Below are 18,172 nucleotides of genomic sequence, written 5' to 3'. Positions count from 1 at the left end.
CTTTCGTCATTAGGGCCTGGCCTTCTGAAGATAACGTGGATTGTTCAAATACAGCCAAGACAAAAGAAAGTCTCTCGCCTTACGCTGCTGCTACCAGTCAGCTGCTCGTCAGAGTGCAAGGGTAAGCAGGCTCGCTCAGTTTTCTAAACCGTACCACAAAATCATATCCGCCTTTCACTTATGTTATAGTAGTCTTCGACTGCTAAAAAGTTGTGCAAAAGTGAAAAGAATATGCGCTCAACCATTTGTACGTAGAAATAGCGTTAATAGTAACACAAAACGAAAGAGCATTTGTCTGAGTAAAGACAGCGTGTTACACAGATGCATGGTAAAAGCCACACGGGCGAAAGCATACGATAGTAGAAGTTCCAGTAAACTTGGATCTGAAACGCAGCCGTTTGCGAGATAATAGCGAATATGTGGTTGGAACCGACATTGACTTTGTATATAAATACTGTAATAGATAGTAAAAGGTTTTTCAAACGTAAACTTTTGAATTAAACCTAATCTAATTGGGACCAAATTTCACCCACGGTCCATGTTTGGCGAGTATAGCACATGCGTGGTGCGACAGTACCATCCTGTAGGTATAAGACGGTATCTCATGGCTCTCGAGGATCACCTGCTCTAGAGTCTCCAGATTTTCCTATCTGGTTTCATGCCAAAAGTGAAGAGTGCAGTACTCCAGTCGATACTGCTGGAGAACTAGCGTAGCGAATTGTACGGCCTTATCAAGCTTTTCGAATTGATCTGGGCCTGTTTGAAATGATTCGTAACTGACTGGAAAGACGAGTACTGCGTCGCATTGAACTGCAAGGACGACACGTGGAACGCCTCGTTTACAACGGGATGTAACGTGCTGAAGAATCATTACAAATTTTATAAAGATAGATCTTGGCTGAAAGTGGAGCCAGACAGATGGGGACATAATCGAAAAGTTTATAAAATGTTTCAAATGGCTCTGAGCACTATGGGAGTTAACAGCTGAGGTCATCAGTCCCCTAGACTTAGAACTACTTAAACCTAACTAACCTAAGGACATCACACACATCCATGCCCTACCCAGGATTCGAATCTGCGACCATACCAGCAGCGCGGTTTCGGACTGAAGCACCTAGAATCGCTCGGTCACAAAGGCCGGCGAAAAGTTTATACTTAAATACATTTGAACTGACCCTACGGCCAACGGCTCGTTTCTAGAGCCGTGTTTACTGGAACGCTTTTACTTGCATTATTGCAAACTTTCAGATGTTCCAGCCAGTTTGTGTTGTTAGCAGTGATACTGATTGCATTCCCAAATTTGCGAGTAGTCTACTGTACAGTAACACACAAATACAAGCGAATCTACAGTACAACAAAATTCGTACCACACAACTGACTGTAGACAGCTTAATGCTCGGATTAATGTCACGCTAAACTACTATGACATAGGAATACATCAACAGACACTGTTAACTAAGTTGACGGAGAAGTAATGCGCCGGCTGTGCTCGTTACAGTAGGTCTACTATGAACAAGTTTTCAGATCCCAGAAAATATTCATTTAAAGACCCAAGTTTAGTCGTGTTATTTTTCTTGCTTGGATGAACACTACCACCTCTCAAGAGCTCATCATTTCTGTAACATGTGTAAGTAGGCAGTTTAGGTTTTTTTTTATTTTTAACGCCGCCGCCACGTAGCGCGCTGTATAAAAATCACTGGCTGTGCCGTGTGCAGTCTGTGGCTGGTTTGCATTGTTGTCTGCCATTGTAGTGTTGGGCAGTGGCAGCTGGATGTGAACAGCGCGTAGCGTTGCGCAGTTGGAGGTGAGCCGCCATCGGTGGTGGACGTGGGGAGAGAGATAGCGGAGTTTTGAAATTTGTAAGAACTGGTGTCATGAACTGATATATATATATATATATATTATGACTATAAAGGTAAATACATTGTTTGTTCTCTATTAAAATCTTTCATTTGCTAACTGTGCCTATCAGTAGTTAGTGACTTCAGTAGTTTGAATCTTTTCGTTAGCTGGCAGTAGTGGCGCTCGATGTATTGCAGTAGTTCGAGTAACGAAGATTTTTGTGAGGTAAGTGATTTGTGAAAGGTATAGGTTGATGTTAGTCAGGGCCATTCTTTTGTAGGGATTATTAAAAGTCAGATTGCGTTGCGCTAAAAATATTGTGTGTCAGTTCAAGCACAGTCTTGTATAATTGTTCGAAGGGGACGTTCTTAGCCAAGGATACCTCACTGGAATCTTCTGATTTTTTCTTGTAGTTTGTGTAGTTAGTGTAGCCCTTGTTTATTGCTAGCGCGTAATCATAGAGAGAATCTCCTTTGTAGTTGTAGTTTTTCATTGTTGTACAGTAAAACAGTTGTGGCATGCATGTAGAGTTGCACCAAGTATTTCGCAGCTGCGCTTGCAATTAACTAGAAATTATTGGCTATGTTAATGTGTTCTCTTATTTTTGCTCTTCAAATTGTCCTTTTCTGTGTTGCCGTGTGAAATATTGTGACTATAATGGCGTGTGAAAAACGTAATACTAGGCTCCAAAGTAAACTGAGAAATGGCAGTGAAGACGAAAGCAGTGTGTTAGCGCCACCGTGTAATGAATTAACTAATGTGCAAAGTGGTAAGTGCATCAGAACTGGTGGGATTCAAACGCAGCAGGGCCCTCTCGACAAGGTAAATTTGTAGAAGTTAGGTCTCCAAATCCCAATAACGACGCGCGCCAACAAAGACACAATAGGCAATGACTCGCACCGCAGGCAGCCACGTGCGCCCGCTGGCTCCGACAAAAATAACATGGACGCTAACCTTGAGAAAAATTTTAGCATTCTTTACCGACTTATACAACCTGATAATTGCTTTGCAGTTTTGTGAGATTAAAGATGACTTTGCATTTGGTTTCTTTGATAGCTACACGATTATATCACGACGCTACTAATGTGTGACACAATTTACATTGTGCTTTTGCGGTGTATCTGTTTTATATCTGCACAGTTTTTCTGAACTCTTCTGGAAAGGAAAACATGTTTTAGTAGTAACTTTGTGGTACAGCTACAATGAGACAGCCTTTCCTGTAGCACAACAATACGTTACAGTACAGTACTTACTTCATCACGGCAATAAGCGTAGTAACTACGATATCTATACGCAAAGCATTTCACTTTTGTTTATCATGAGGTAAGTACATTGACTTCTGCAAAACGTAGCTTTCGGAGGACGATAACTACGACACTTCCACACAGATTATCTTACAACAAGACGCACAGTTTAGCGCTACAGTACACGTATTTGAGTGATCAATTTTGTATTTAAAACATTTATTTTTAAAGATATTTGAAGTACAATGATACAAAGGTTTTCCGTGATACAATTCATTCCATTGCTGTAATCTGTAACACCTGAGGATATAATTACATTAATCCTCAGGGGGGTACACGTCTACTTTGTGTACCATGTGTTTGGCAAGCACAAGGAGCCCTAGCTAATATGGTATTTGCTTATACAACTTTACACATCGGTACCATATTTCTCTAACACATAAATTACACAGCTATCTGGTTATTTAACTGAGAGAGACAAAGATTTATTTTACTACATCAGTGACAGATGTTTACGTAATTGCACCGTTGGATAACTTCACACTTATGAAATTTTATTTTGTCTGTACTTTGTGAACAGTTCATATTTTTTCGGAACCATTGTGATATTATGAGAGCTTTGAATGATGTATTTGGTATGGGATCATGATTTTTAAAGTACATTTGAGGTAGATGACACTTTTGACATGAGCAGAGAATTTTTTTAGGTTTTGAAATTAGTGGAGGAAGCTACGACGATTTTGAGAATTTGATTAAGGTGTTATGATGTTGTTATTACGATGACTATGTGTATTATGCTGTTGCGGTATGTTTATGATCAATAAGCTGATGGTATATGAGTTATTTGATTATGCTACGTGTCTGTTATGATGAAATATTGAAGAAGTGTCAACGAATAAGGTAAGGAATAATGAGTAGTGGTTAGGGACTCTGGTTTGTGAAAAAGGATGTCGGAAACCGAGAATCGTACTTTAAGAGTTATGAAATGTATGTAACTGCTTGAATGTATTACAATGCCGACGAAAACTTTTTGGACACTGTTATATTAATAGAATTTTGTTTCTACAGATGTGTAACGCAAATTCTTGACCTGTGAAATTTTTTATATGAGACTGCCACTGTAGCGGAAACTGGTGTCGTAAATATTTCGGTAAGACAGTTAAGTGACCACCTGCACGTAATGCGTTGTGGGCACCCAGCTGGGCGACAGCCACCTGGAAACAAGCCATTAGTGTGTGCCTTTCAGAGGCACAGGTAAAAAAAAAAAAATAAAAAAAGTGCCATTATGCTCGCTATTGACATTTCTTTGTAGAAAGCAAATACGACACTTGAAAACATATGATTACACTTTGGAGTTCTTAATTTATGATATTTATTGAAATGAAATGATGAGAAACATTCCATGTCTATTGTTTTGCTAGTTGGAAGATTGTTTACTGCATTATGAAATTACTTATGGCTAGCGAACGACGTTTCACGCCTTGCTTCGCCTATTTTGTTTAATATCTAGTTTCTAGCTGCCCTGCAGCATTGGTTAAAGTAAAATTTTATAGATGTACTAATATAAATATTTTATGCCTACAGACCCAGTAAGGAATAACTTCGTGATATACTTCAAAAAAAATGAGGGAGCACAAAAAGACATTGCCCTTCACAGGAACTGCATACATAACTTTCTTTTCAAGTACTTGGTAATTTATTTCATTGAATAAGTAGTGGTGCACCATTTTAATTACATAGACATTAAGATGTGAATATACATTTCCCTTATCTGCGTTGTTGTCTTCAGTGTACTACACTCCTGGAAATGGAAAAAAGAACACATTGACACCGGTGTGTCAGACCCACCATACTTGCTCCGGACACTGCGAGAGGGCTGTACAACCAATGATCACACGCACGGCACAGCGGACACACCAGGAAACGCGGTGTTGGCCGTCAAATGGCGCTAGCTGCGCAGCATTTGTGCACCGCCGCCGTCAGTGTCAGCCAGTTTGCCGTGGCGTACGGAGCTCCATCGCAGTCTTTAACACTGGTAGCATGCCACGACAGCGTGGACGTGAACCGTATGTGCAGTTGTCGGACTTTGAGCGAGGGCGTATAGTGGGCATGCGGGAGGCCGGGTGGACGTACCACCAAATTGCTCAACACGTGGGGCGCGAGGTCTCCACAGTACATCGATGTTGTCGCCAGTGGTCGGCGGAAGGTGCACGTGCCCGTCGACCTGGGACCGGACCGCAGCGACGCACGGATGCACGCCAAGACCGTAGGATCCTACGCAGTGGCGCAGGGGACCGCACCGCCACTTCCCAGCAAATTAGGGACACTGTTGCTCCTGGGGTACCGGCGAGGACCATTCGCAACCGACTCCATGAAGCTCGGCTACAGTCCCGCACACCGTTAGGCCGTCTTCCGCTCACGCCCCAACATCGTGCAGCCCGCCTCCAGTGGTGTCGCGACAGGCGTGAATGGAGGGTCGAATGGAGACGTGTCGTCTTCAGCGATGAGAGTCGCTTCTGCCTTGGTGCCAATGATGGTCGTATGCGTGTTTGGGGCCGTGCAGGTGAGCGCCACAATCAGGACTGCATACGACCGAGGCACACAGGGCCAACACCCGGCATCATGGTGTGGGGAGCGATCTCCTACACTGGCCGTACACCTCTGGTGATCGTCGAGGGGACACTGAATAGTGCACGGTACATCCAAACCGTCATCGAACCCATCGTTCTACCATTCCTAGACCGGCAAGGGAACTTGCTGTTCCAACAGGACAATGCACGTCCGCATGTATCCCGTGCCACCCAACGTGCTCTAGAAGGTGTAAGTCAACTACCCTGGCCAGCAAGATCTCCGGAACTGTCCCCCATTGAGCATGTTTGGGACTGGATGAAGCGTCGTCTCACGCGGTCTGCACTTCCAGCACGAACGCTGGTCCAACTGAGGCGCCAGGTGGAAATGGCATGGCAAGCCGTTCCACAGGACTACATCCAGCATCTCTACGATCGTCTCCATGGGAGAATAGCAGCCTGCATTGCTGCGAAAGTTGGATATACACTGTACTAGTGCCGACATTGTGCATGCTCTGTTGCCTGTGTCTATGTGCCTGTGGTTCTGTCAGTGTGATCATGTGATGTATCTGACCCCAGGAATGTGTCAATAAAGTTTCCCCTTCCTGGGACAATGAATTCACGGTGTTCTTATTTCAATTTCCAGGAGTGTATTTTTTCTGGTTGTGGGTTTGTCATGTTTAGGTATAAGTTATTACATTTATTGCTGCTTGCTTTGCTTACTTGCATTTTTTTTTATCATTGCTATTTGTATTAATTGTTTTGTGCTGCTGCATTGCCTCGTCCCTTAGTAAAGCATCTGAGCTCAGTAGATTTAAGTTGGCTTAAGAGGGGGTAGACTATATAAGAAACTAACTATGATGAATTGGAAGAGAAACATTGAGAAGCTATAAGAAAATGGTTTTTTCAAAAAAGTAGTGTACAGTGGAGAAAAACTATTTTTGAAAGAGGATGTGAACAGAATACAGAAAGCAGGTTTAGATAGGACTTTTTGGGGATAATGATGAACTAAGGGAGATCTCTATGCAAAATACTGCAGTAAAACAAACCCTGTCCTTTCCTTTCGTATTATCCCTCTATGTGTTTATGTACCCTTGTGTATTTGTCTTTTTTCATGTCTTTATGTGTTTAGCTAATAAGATTTATGTTGTAGAATTTTTCAAATACTATGTTATTTTCTTTGTAAATATGTTCAGACATTATTTATTGTGTTTTGTTTTAATGCTCATGTGTGAAGTTGATGTTTCAAAAGTTATTCTGATCTTTTACGTATGTACTTACGTCGTAATTTTTGTAACACTGATGTATTTGCTATTTCGATTCTTTTGTAAAGCCTGTACTACTACAAATGTTATCTGTATTGTTATGTTCTTTAATGATATATTTTGTACCTTTGTTATTGTATGCTTATGTTATAAAATTGTAATTGACACCAGTTCATCAAATTAAGTAACTTGTAAATTACATTTCACTGCACACGTTTCTGTTGGTCATAGTATATGGACAATATGTGAGAAGTAGGGACCGATAGTTTTTGCACGTGTGTTAATAATTCAGTAAGGGACTGGATAACAGCATTGCTGGTTCTAAGGACATTTCAAAAACAATTTTTGTGTGTGCACAAGTGGTGGTTATTGACTTGCTATATTATCCGCAAGACTCCTCAATGGTGATTGTGCGCCTGCACAGTCAAACAGATGGCTGCTGGCCATCTCTACAAGGACTACAGTGGGTCTACACCTTCGATGACCCACCAATACCATTATTTCTACAAGGACTACAGTGGGTCTACACCTTTGATGACCCACCAATACCATTATTTCTACAAGGTCTACAGTGGGTCTGCATCTCTGGTGGCCCACCAATACCGTGATCTCTACCAGAACTACAAGGGGTCTACTCTGTGATGACCTACCTACCTACCTGCTCTGCTGTGGCCCATTACCTGTCTGCATGTCAAGAGTCAGCACTGTCTTTCTGTTGGAAGGACAACACTACTTCTTCAAGACTGCATGGAAATCCACTACTTCCGTGTGCATTTTCTTTTACTACTCAGACTTTGAGAAAAACACTGCAATTTTACTTTGATGAATGATCAGGACTGTCTTTATGGACTGTGAGAAAATTTTAGCTTTTGACCAACATTGTATCGATAAGTGTGTGCATTTCATTTCTTTGTCATTGTAATTATGAAAAAATTTTTCAAATCTGTATTGGCCACTGCCCAAAACAATTTGTAAATTTTTTTGTGGGGAGCATGGGGGCTATGTAAGTAGGCTGTTTAGGTTTTTTATTTTTAACGCCGCCGCCACGTAGCGCTCTGTATAAAAATCACTGGCTGTGCCGTGTGCAGTCTGTGGCTGGTTTGCATTGTTGTCTGCCATCGTAGTGTTGGGCAGCGGCAGCTGGATGTGAACAGCGCGTAGCATTGCACAGTTGGAGGTGAGCCGCCATCGGTGGTGGACGTGGGGAGAGAGATAGCGGAGTTTTGAAATTTGTAAGAATTGGTGTCATGAACTGATATATATATATATATATATATATATATATATATATATATATATATATATATATATATATAATGACTATAAAGGTAAATACATTGTTTGTTCTCTATTAAAATCTTTCATTTGCTAACTGTGCCTATCAGTAGTTAGTGACTTCAGTAGTTTGAATCTTTTAGTTAGCTGGCAGTAATGGCACTCGCTGTATTGGAGTAGTTCGAGTAATGAAGATTTTTGTGAGGTAAGTGATTTGTGAAACGTATAGGTTAATATTAGTCAGGGCCATTCTTTTGTAGGGATTATTGAAAGTCAGACTACATTGCACTAAAAATATTGTGTGTCAGTTCAAGCACAGTCTTGTATAATTTTTCTAAGGGGACATTTCACATGTCGTACCTATCTGTACCTACGTCCATAGATATTAGAAAAATGTATACATGTTTGAATCATACTTGGTGCACATATTACTTACTGTCTAGAAAGAAGCACCTTATGGTTTAATAATCATCTACCTGTAAGAGCGATGAGGGGGGGGGGGGGGGAGGGGAGGGAGGGTGAAAGTGACATGTAGCAAATACTCAGAATTTATTCATCTGGTATTTGTGAATCAGTGCACTTATTGACTTGCAGCAAACCTTACACACATTTTCAAACTTTTAAGAAATGTTTTCTCGCTGAAATTCCCCACAAAATGATGAAAGGAAACAATTTTGTACCTTACTAAATTTTCACTGTTCATGCAGTTCAACTGCCGCATCAGGCATGACGTTTTAACTCGGTTAAAACAACAATGGACCTTGCAGTCTGTGGGTTGCCTTGCGTGCCTCAGCGATACAGGTAGCCGTACCGTAGGTACAACCACAATGGAGAAGTATCTGTCGAGAGATCAGACAAACGTGTGGCTCCTGAAGAGGGACAGCAGTTTTCCAGTAGTTGCAGAGGCAAGAGCCTAGAAGATTGACTGACCTGGCCTTGTAACATCAACCAAAACGGCCTTGCTGTTCTGGTACTACGAACAGCTGAAAACAACAGGAAACTACAGCAGTAATTTTTTTCGAGGACATGCAGCTCTACTGAATGGTTAAATGATGATGGCGTCCTCTCGCGTAAAATATTCCGAAGGTACAAAAGTCCCCCCATTCGATCTCCAGGTGGGGACTACTCAGGAGGATGTCATCAGCAGAAATAAGACCAGTATTTTACGGATCGGAGTGTGGAATGTTATATCCATTCATAGGCCTGGGGGGATAGATTTTTTAAGAAGGTTAACGGTTAGGTTGAATTTAAATATAGTGGAAATCAGTGGAGTTGAGTGGTAGGAGGAATAGGACTTCTGCTCAAGTGAATACAAAGTTATAAATACAAGGTCAAATAGGGGTAATGCAGGAGTGGGTTTAATAATGATTAAAAATAGAAATGTGGGTAAGCTGCTATTAACAGCATGGTAAACGCATTATCGTAGCCAAATATACACGAAACCCATATCCTGCACAGTAGTATAAGACAGAGATTTAGGAATCAGATTTTAAATTCTAAGACTTCTCCGGGATCAGATATGGACTCTGGCCACAATTTGTTGGTTATGTATGAACTGTAGAATAAAACTGAAGAAACTGGAAAAAAGTAGGAAATTGAGGAGATTAAGAGATGCGACCTGGATAAGTTTCAAGAAGGAGAGGTTGTTGAGAGAGAGACAGCGTTAGGCAACGGCTGACTAGAAGAAGGGGAAGCAATACAGTAGAAGACGAATGGGAAGCTTCAAGAGGTTCAATAGTGAAGACAGCAGAGGATCAAATAGGTAAAAAGACAACGCCTAGTAGAAATCCTTGGATATCACAGTACATATTTCATTTAATTGAGGAAAAGTGGAAATTGAAAAATGTAACAGATGAAGCAAGCGAAAGGGAATACAAACGTTTAAAAAATGAGACTGGAAGAAAGTGGAGAATTGCTAATCACGAATGGACACAGGACAAATATAAAGGTTCAGAAGCATATTTCACTAGAGCAAGGATAGATACCGCCGACAGGAAATTTAAACAGGCCTTTGGGAAAAGAGGCAGCTGTATGAATATCAAGAGTACAGGGAAAGCTGAGAGGTGGAGGACTATATAGAGTGTATATACAAGGGAGATGATACTGAAAGCAATACGATAGAAATGGAAGTGGACGTAGATGAAGATAATATGGGAGGTGTGATACTGCGAGAAGAATTTGACAAAGCTCTAAGAGATCTAAATCGAAACGAGGACCCGGCGGTAGATGATATTCCGTCGGAACTGCTGGTAGCCTTGGTAGAGGCAGCGATCTCAAACCCTTCCATTTGGTGTGCAAGATATATGAGACAGGTGAAATAGCCTCATACTTCAAGAAGAATGTAGTAATTCCAATTCCAAACAAATCAGCTGCAAACAGGTGTGAAAATCACCTAACTCTCAGTTTAATAAGTCATTACTGCAAAATGTTAACAACTCTTTACGGAAGAATGGAAAAGCTGGCAGAAGTCGACCTCGGGGAAGATCAGTTTGAATTCCTGAGAAATATAGAACGAGTACGGCAGTACTGACCCTACAACTTCACTTAGAATATAGGTTAAGGAGAGGCCAATCTACATTTATAGCATTTGTAGATCTAGAGAAAGCTTTTGACAATGTTGTCTGGAATACTACCTTTGAAATTCTGAAGGCAACAGGAGTAAAATACAGGGAGCGAAAGGTTATTTACAATGTGTTCAGAAACCAGATGGCAGTTATAAGGGTCGAGGGGTATGAAAGGGAAGCAATGGTGGAAAAGGGAGTGAGACAGGGTTGTAGCCTATCCCCGATGTTATTCAATATGTACAGTGAACAAGCAGTAAAGAAAACCAAAGAAAAATTTGGAATAGCAATTTGAGTTCAGGAAGAAGAAATAAAAACGTTGAGGTTTAACAATGACATTGTTATTCTGTCAGAGACAGCAAAGGGCTTCGAAGACTTGTTGAACGGAATGGATAGTGTCTTGAAAGGAGGATATCAGAAGATCATCGACAAAAGCAAAACAAGGATAATGGAATGTAGTCGAATTAAACCAAGTAATACTAAGGGAATCAAATTAGGGAACGAGGCACTTAAAGTAGTAAATAAGTTTTGCTATTTGGGCAGCAAAATAACTGATGGCCGAAATAGGGATGATATAAAATGTAGACTGGCAATGGCAAGAAAAACATTTCTAAAGAAAAAGAATTTGTTAACTTCAAATATAGGATTAACTATTAACTCTTTACTGAAGGTATTTGTCTGGAGTGAAGCCATGTATGGAACTGAAACGCTAAGCAGTTTAGGTAAAAAGAGAAACGTGGTGCTACAGCACGATGTTGACAATTACATAAATAGTGAGTGAGTACTGAACATAACTGGGGAGACAAGAAATTTGTAGCACAACTTGACCAAAAGGAGGGCTATCTTAAAAATACACATTCTTAAACATCAAGGCATCAACAATTTAGTGTTGGAGGGAAATATGGGGAGTAAAAATCGTAGGAGACCAAGTGATGAATACAGTAAGCAAATTCAGAAAGATGTAGGTTTCAGCAGTTATTCAGAGATGAAGGGGCTGGTACAGGATATAGGAGCATGGAGAGCTACATCAAACCAGTCTTCGGATGGAAGACCACAACAGCAACAAAAACAACAGTCTAGATCCCAATAATATCTTATTAAAAAATGAAAATAAATAGTAGATGGGCGTAGGGAGGTATTGAAGGAAATGACCAGAGAGAGATTGGAGGACGAGACTGACAGGTAAAGGGGATGAGAAGGTTGACAGCAGGGGAAAGTGTGTGAAGAGGGATGGATGGAAAGAGGGGGATGGGGATGATGGAGAGAGAGAAGGAGGTGGATGGACAGAGAGATGGGGGAGGAGCAGTTGAAGTGAGAAAGGGGTAGGAGGAGACAGGCACAGCAAGAGGAGTGGAGAGTGAGACAGAGTGAGACTGTGTAGGAGGACTGTGACACAGAGGGCGGAGAGACATGCAGATGGGCAGAGGCAGGAGTAGGAGATTGATTGACAGAGGGGAAAAGTAGATGGACAGAGTTGACAGAGAGAGAGTAGATGTGAATATGGACATAGAGAGGGGAGGAGAGGAAATGGACAGAGGGGGAAGGTGTATATGTTCAAGAGGCAGGAAATGATTAGAAAAAGAGAGGGAGGAGGATGAAATCAATTTAGAGTCGAAGGAACAAGATGGACACTGAGGTGGGGGAAGTAGGATATTGCCAGAGAGATGGCGATGAAGGAGTTGAATAGATAGGGGTAGGTGGTGGATGGAGAAAGGGGTAAGGAGGAGATGGAGGAGAGAGAGGGGGAAGAGTTGGGCAGAGAGCGAGAGCATGGAGGAGATGGGCAACAAGCAGGAAGATATGGAGATGGGCAGAGGGAGTGGGAGAGAAGAGATGGACATTGAGTAGTAGAGGAGGTGATCGATTGAGAGAGAGGAGGAGGAGATGGACAGAGAAGTGAGGGAGATGGACAAAGAGTATGAAGAGGAGGAGGTTGACACAGGGAGGTGCAGGGAGGAAGTTGATAGAAAGTGGAGGAAGGATGAGATGGACATATAGATGGGGAGGAAGGATATTTCTGGAAAGATAGGGTAGATGGAGTTGGACAGAGGAGGAAGAGGAGATTGTCAGGAAAATGGATGAGAAGGACATGGAGACAGAGTGAGGATGGAGGAAGTGGACAGTGAGTGTTGTAGGATAGAGGAAATTAGAGGGGAAAGATGAAATGGTCAGAGAAAATGTGGAGGAGCAGATGGAGAGAGAAAGGGGTAGATGGAGGAGGACAGACAGAGGGTTGAGGAGGAGAGGATGAAGTGAGAGAGGCAAAGGGGAGAATCAAGGGAATGAGGAGGAGAATATGGAGAAGAATGGAATAGATGTGTGCAATATTTGTTACATACATGTGCACAGACCGAGCTGTGGGTAAGAAATCAGTACACTAAAAAATGTATGTTTGTGTATGAATGTATGTAAATATATGCTTTACATCTAATTTTAACCCACTTGAACGAATTGAATATAACAAGGTACAAGAGTCATTTAGTACTTTGAAAGAAGCACTTTGTAAGGACATCCAACTTTCAGTAGAGATGGGGGTGCAAATGGGATAACGTAAAAGTATCTCTGACGAATGACTACAGAAGTTTGATCCATATTTTTCTATGTAGATGAGTAATTATTTTCAGTATTTCTATAACATACTGTGAGGGTAATATATTCCGCCCTACTACCCCAGGACTGATTGTGGTGAAGAAAAGTCGTGACAATATGAAAAAATATTCGATAGCGACGAATATTAGTTTCGAATCCATAGTTGTTGGGGTTGCTAGGCTCACTGGTAACAGTCCTGAAAACGTTTTTCCCTTAAGTTTGTGTGTGTGTGTGTGTGTATGGGGGAGGCGGGGAGTCGGAGGCGGGAGAGAATTGCTAAGACAGAAACATATCAGCCCATCTCCACAGAGCCTGAAGCAGTTACTACCAAACTGGGCAATATATATTACTTGCAACCTGGAAAAAATTGCCATGACTGTAAGACACTTCTAGATATCCCTACGGTTGATGGTGGGAGTGAAAAGGGGTAACTTAAAAGCACAACTCAAACAAATTTGGAATATATGTGACCGATTTTTTGTATAACCCCTTGGGTTAGGGATGAAGATGAGAAGAGGCTGATACGGAAAAGTGTTTTAAAATGGCCTGTTAGTATTTCTTTTCTGTACTTAGCTGATTTGGAATACCTTAAAAGTATAATAAGAAACGCGACTTGTCTCTTATTTACGCTGTTCAGTTTGTCAACAAGATCGTGCTAGAAGGAGTCGCAAGGAGCCAGTGGTTTTGTCATCATATTTTGTGACTCATGATCGTGGCACACGGGTGAATACCACAGATAAAATTGTCATCGTCTTTGGAGCCGTATGGTGTAAGACAGCAGAGAAGCAGACACGTTGTAGTATCTATGGCATACATGCGTGTGAAGACGCAGACTAGGCTGACAGTAGTGTGAGGACTCACCCTGGGCACGGTGTGCTGCTTGACGAGCAGCGAGCGCGCGGGCTCCAGCTCGCGGCTCCAGTAGACGCGGTACCTGGCCACCGGCAGGTCGGACTCGGCGGGCGGGCGCCACGTCAGCTCGCCGCGCAGCGTGCCGTTCTCTCCGGCCGACAGCCGCCCCACGCTCAGCTGCTCCGGCATACCGGGCGGCCGCGGCGCTGCAGCCAGACACAGCACGTGCAGTCTCGCAACACCCAGCCCCACGGCAAATACACAGGGTCATTCAGCTGCCCGTACCGATACCTTTTGTGCAACCTGCGATGCCTTCAAAACCGATGCACGAGATTTTCATCTTCTCTCGCTCACAAAGCGAAAACTACTAGTCCCGCAGAAAAAAATGAAACGGATTTTTGTAGGTAGTTGAAGTAGTTAAATTTTACCGTGGGATACGGTTTCGCTGGACTCTACAGTTTTCGAAGTTTTGAAGGTACGCGTTTGAAGGTCACTTTTGTACATTTATTGAATAGTTTGAAAATTACACCTTTAGTGAAAACGCGTTACAGGTACAAATTCAGCTACATTAAATTTCCCACGGAAAGGTCCTGTTCATTTTATATCTAGGACTAATAGTTTCTATGTAGTAAGTCAGAGAATACGAAAATCTTGCAAGAATGTGAAGGCGTTAGGGTTGCATAAAACCCATTGATAGAGGTCGCTAAATCATCCTGTATACAGTTGTCACATTACTATCACCCTCACCACCTGATATGCTCCTATTAAAATAACTTTATGGGTAGCTTTCCAGCGAGACGAGAGGGTGCCTTCTATTTTCTCAGAGTCTATTGGGAATATGACATGTATAAGAGGGCTGTTTTCATTTAATTAATTTATTCCATGTCTCCTTCTTCTTTGCCTTTTCCCTGTGTCTCTATGAGGTCGTCATTATTATGTAGGTTTTGGCAATGTTTGTGACAGTTAGTGGCCACATGCTGTTCCCGACGCCACCACTACACCCAGGATGGAAGTTGTGTACCCCAGCCGTCTGTGACGACACTAAATCTCATACCCAGTGTGACAGTGTGAAATGCGTTAGGAATGTTTGCGTAGTGTGTATTTGATGTGAGGCTTGCTTATCAGCCTGTTATTCACCTAGCTGAATGAAGAAGACCATGTAAAAACCATATAATGGCTTGAAACTTCCTGGCAGATTAAAACTGTGTGCCGGACCGAGACTCGAACTCGTGACCTTTGCCTTTCGCGGACAAGTACAAGGTTCGCAGTAGAGCTTCAGTAAAGTTTCGAAGTTGGGAGGAGAGGTACTGGCAAAAGTAAAGCTGTGAGGAAGGGACTTGAATCGTGCTTGGGTAGCTCAGATGGTAGAGCACTTTCCCGCGAAAGGCAAAGGTCCCGAGTTCTAGTCTCAGTCTGGCACACAGTTATAATCTGCCAGGAAGTTAACACTCCGCTGCAGAGTGAAAATCTCATTCCGCATATACTAGCTGGTCACATCCCCAAATCGCGAAAGCGCACTTTCTTCCATTTATAATGTCAGTATTTCCGTATTACTGTGTCATGTTTTGTTATGACGTTAAAGTAATGGAAGAGGTTTCAGAAAATAACTTACACATGTCATACCACATCAAGACAATTGGGCCAAAAGGGTGACGCATTGTCAGAAAAAGTAAACATTCCGAATATTCTGCAGATACAACTCTACTTTCGTATGTACAACAGGCGCATTACAGGGTGCGACTGACATAGGGTGACAAACAGTAATGTACTTCACAATTGAAGTACGCTGCATAGTGCGATACTTGTGGGCAAAATATAGAAATTTTACACAGATTCACCATGAAATTCTGGCAATATATAGACCAAACACAATGTCAGGTCCGGCCATAGTGAAATGGTGCTAGTAATTTGACAAAGGCCTTACGGATATAGGTGATGCTGATCGAAAACACATCTTAATTCATCGATCACCAGGTTTTCGGCAAACAAACAGGGAAAGCGATTTTCCTATGAAAACGACGTTCACATAATATTCTGGAACTGCTCTATGAGCAGTCAGCCGATTTATGTCGTCTAGGAACTGAATGACTGGTAGAGCATTCGGACTGTTGTTTACAGCGACTTGGTGGCTATGTAGAAAAATAGTGCCATCACTTTTAAATCTATTGCAGAATTCTGTAAATGTTATTTTGTCTCCCATAATAATGTGTAACTTACGTCTCGAAGTTCCTTTGTATGAACACTCGATTTGCACCCTACATACTGTCATCGTTGTCATGAGGAACCAGACATGTCTCAAACGTCGACTGCTCTAAATACCACTTCTTACGCCGTTTTCTTTGCCAAAGACGGCTGAAATTTGTGAGCACAATGGTATGGACGTCGTGGACCACGAAGGGTGACAAGTCAGTAGCAGCTTTGGAAGATCAATGACGGCGGGACACGTGGAGCCTGTGTTTTGGCGGCGCTCGCATGGAAGGAACTTCTACCACCCAGTTTCCGGTGTCTGTGATACACTATAACGGTAGGCCTGATGTCCTGGTACGAAAACAATGCTTCGTCTCCAAAAAATAATGTAACGTTCCACATGTTCCAATACAGATACAGAAATTCCAGTTAATCCTCAGTGACCAGGCCAATGAGAAACACACGTCGCTGCTCAGCAGGTGAATGAGCGGCGAAAAGCGACAGAGTTACGACAGTTTGCGTAAACCGTGCAGCTATGACAGTCAGCATACGGTATTTTTGTTCCCGGGCAACACTTGAGGCAGCTCTTGCGTTTCACGTTGTCACCCCCTTCTTCCAGCTCTGTAGGCAACAACATTCTGTCTTCAATTATCATACAACAGCCAACGGCCTTACGACGTTGGTAACACCAGTTCCAGCCTGATCAACGAAGTTAGGCAACTTAGGGCCCAGTTAATACTAGGCCGGGTAATTGGCGAAAATCGTGTTCTGTTGGTTTTAAGGACACGCAAGTAGCCGACGTGGCGTCCATGTGAAAGACTTGCACCAGGTTGCGCTGCCACAGTACATTTTTTGTTATCATACAGTGGAGCTTCAAGATCCTCCTAGTACGTCAGTGTATGATTCCTTTCTCGGTCTCCTGTGTCTGTATCCAGGTGGTTTCTGGTGTCCTGCTACAAATACACTATTTGACCGAAAGCACACGGAGCCTATTAGTGAATACGGAGTTTGTCCTCCATTCACATTTTTGGCGGCGTAAACACTTTCAGTGAGGCGTCCAACTGACTGTGGAGACATGATAAACCATTTTTCCACAGGAGCCGAAACCAATGAAAGTATTGGTGTTGGACGCTGGAACCTGGTGCGAAGTTGATGTTGGAACTCACCTGAAAAGCGTTCCATTGGTTTCAGGTTGGGACTGTGAACAGGCCAATCCATTTCAATAATGTTGTTGTTCACAAACCATCGCCTCACGGATGGTGTTTTAAGACAGGTTGCATTGTCATGCTGATAGAAACAGTCATCGTTTCCGAACTGTATCTCTACTGTACGTAGTACATCATGTTGTAAATGTGTGCATAAACTTTCACATTTATCGTTTTCTTACGCGCAGTAGGGAGATGACGACCTAAACACCAGTAACATCCTCATATCGTTACACCACCGCTCCGCTCTTCACTGTTGGCACTGCACATGATGGCAGGTAACGTTCGTTACGCATTCACCAATCCCAAACCCTTCCATCGCATTGCCACAGGGTATAGCGTTATTTATCACTTGAAATCACTCGTTTCCAGTGACCCACTGTCCAGTTTTGATACTCTTCACACCACCTCAAATGCCGCTTAGGTCTACAGAAGTGTATGGATTACGAGGAGCATTGTACCCCATTCTCCATACGCTAGTTGGACTGCTGGTAGCACGCTGGAACTCATGAGTGATTCCTTCTACCGACTTCTTGCCATGTTTCACCGCCTGCTGCAGTGCTCCACGATCCCTGTCCGTCGAGA

General features: G+C 42.5%; 1 protein-coding gene across 1 annotated transcript in view; it reads right to left on the bottom strand.

The window, feature by feature from the left end:
* LOC126268233 (anosmin-1) overlaps nucleotides 1-18,172 on the bottom strand; it is a 266,943-nt gene that overhangs the window by 12,485 nt on the left and 236,286 nt on the right. Inside the window, exon 5 of the mRNA XM_049973884.1 lies at nucleotides 14,205-14,401. Within this exon, the coding sequence (XP_049829841.1) occupies nucleotides 14,205-14,401 (197 nt within the window). The remainder of the gene's footprint in view (nucleotides 1-14,204; nucleotides 14,402-18,172) is intronic.

The sequence above is a fragment of the Schistocerca gregaria genome, chromosome 1 (assembly GCF_023897955.1).
Source record: "Schistocerca gregaria isolate iqSchGreg1 chromosome 1, iqSchGreg1.2, whole genome shotgun sequence".
NCBI classification, from domain to species: Eukaryota; Metazoa; Arthropoda; class Insecta; order Orthoptera; family Acrididae; genus Schistocerca; species Schistocerca gregaria.
This window is presented reverse-complemented; position numbering and strand designations above follow the sequence as displayed.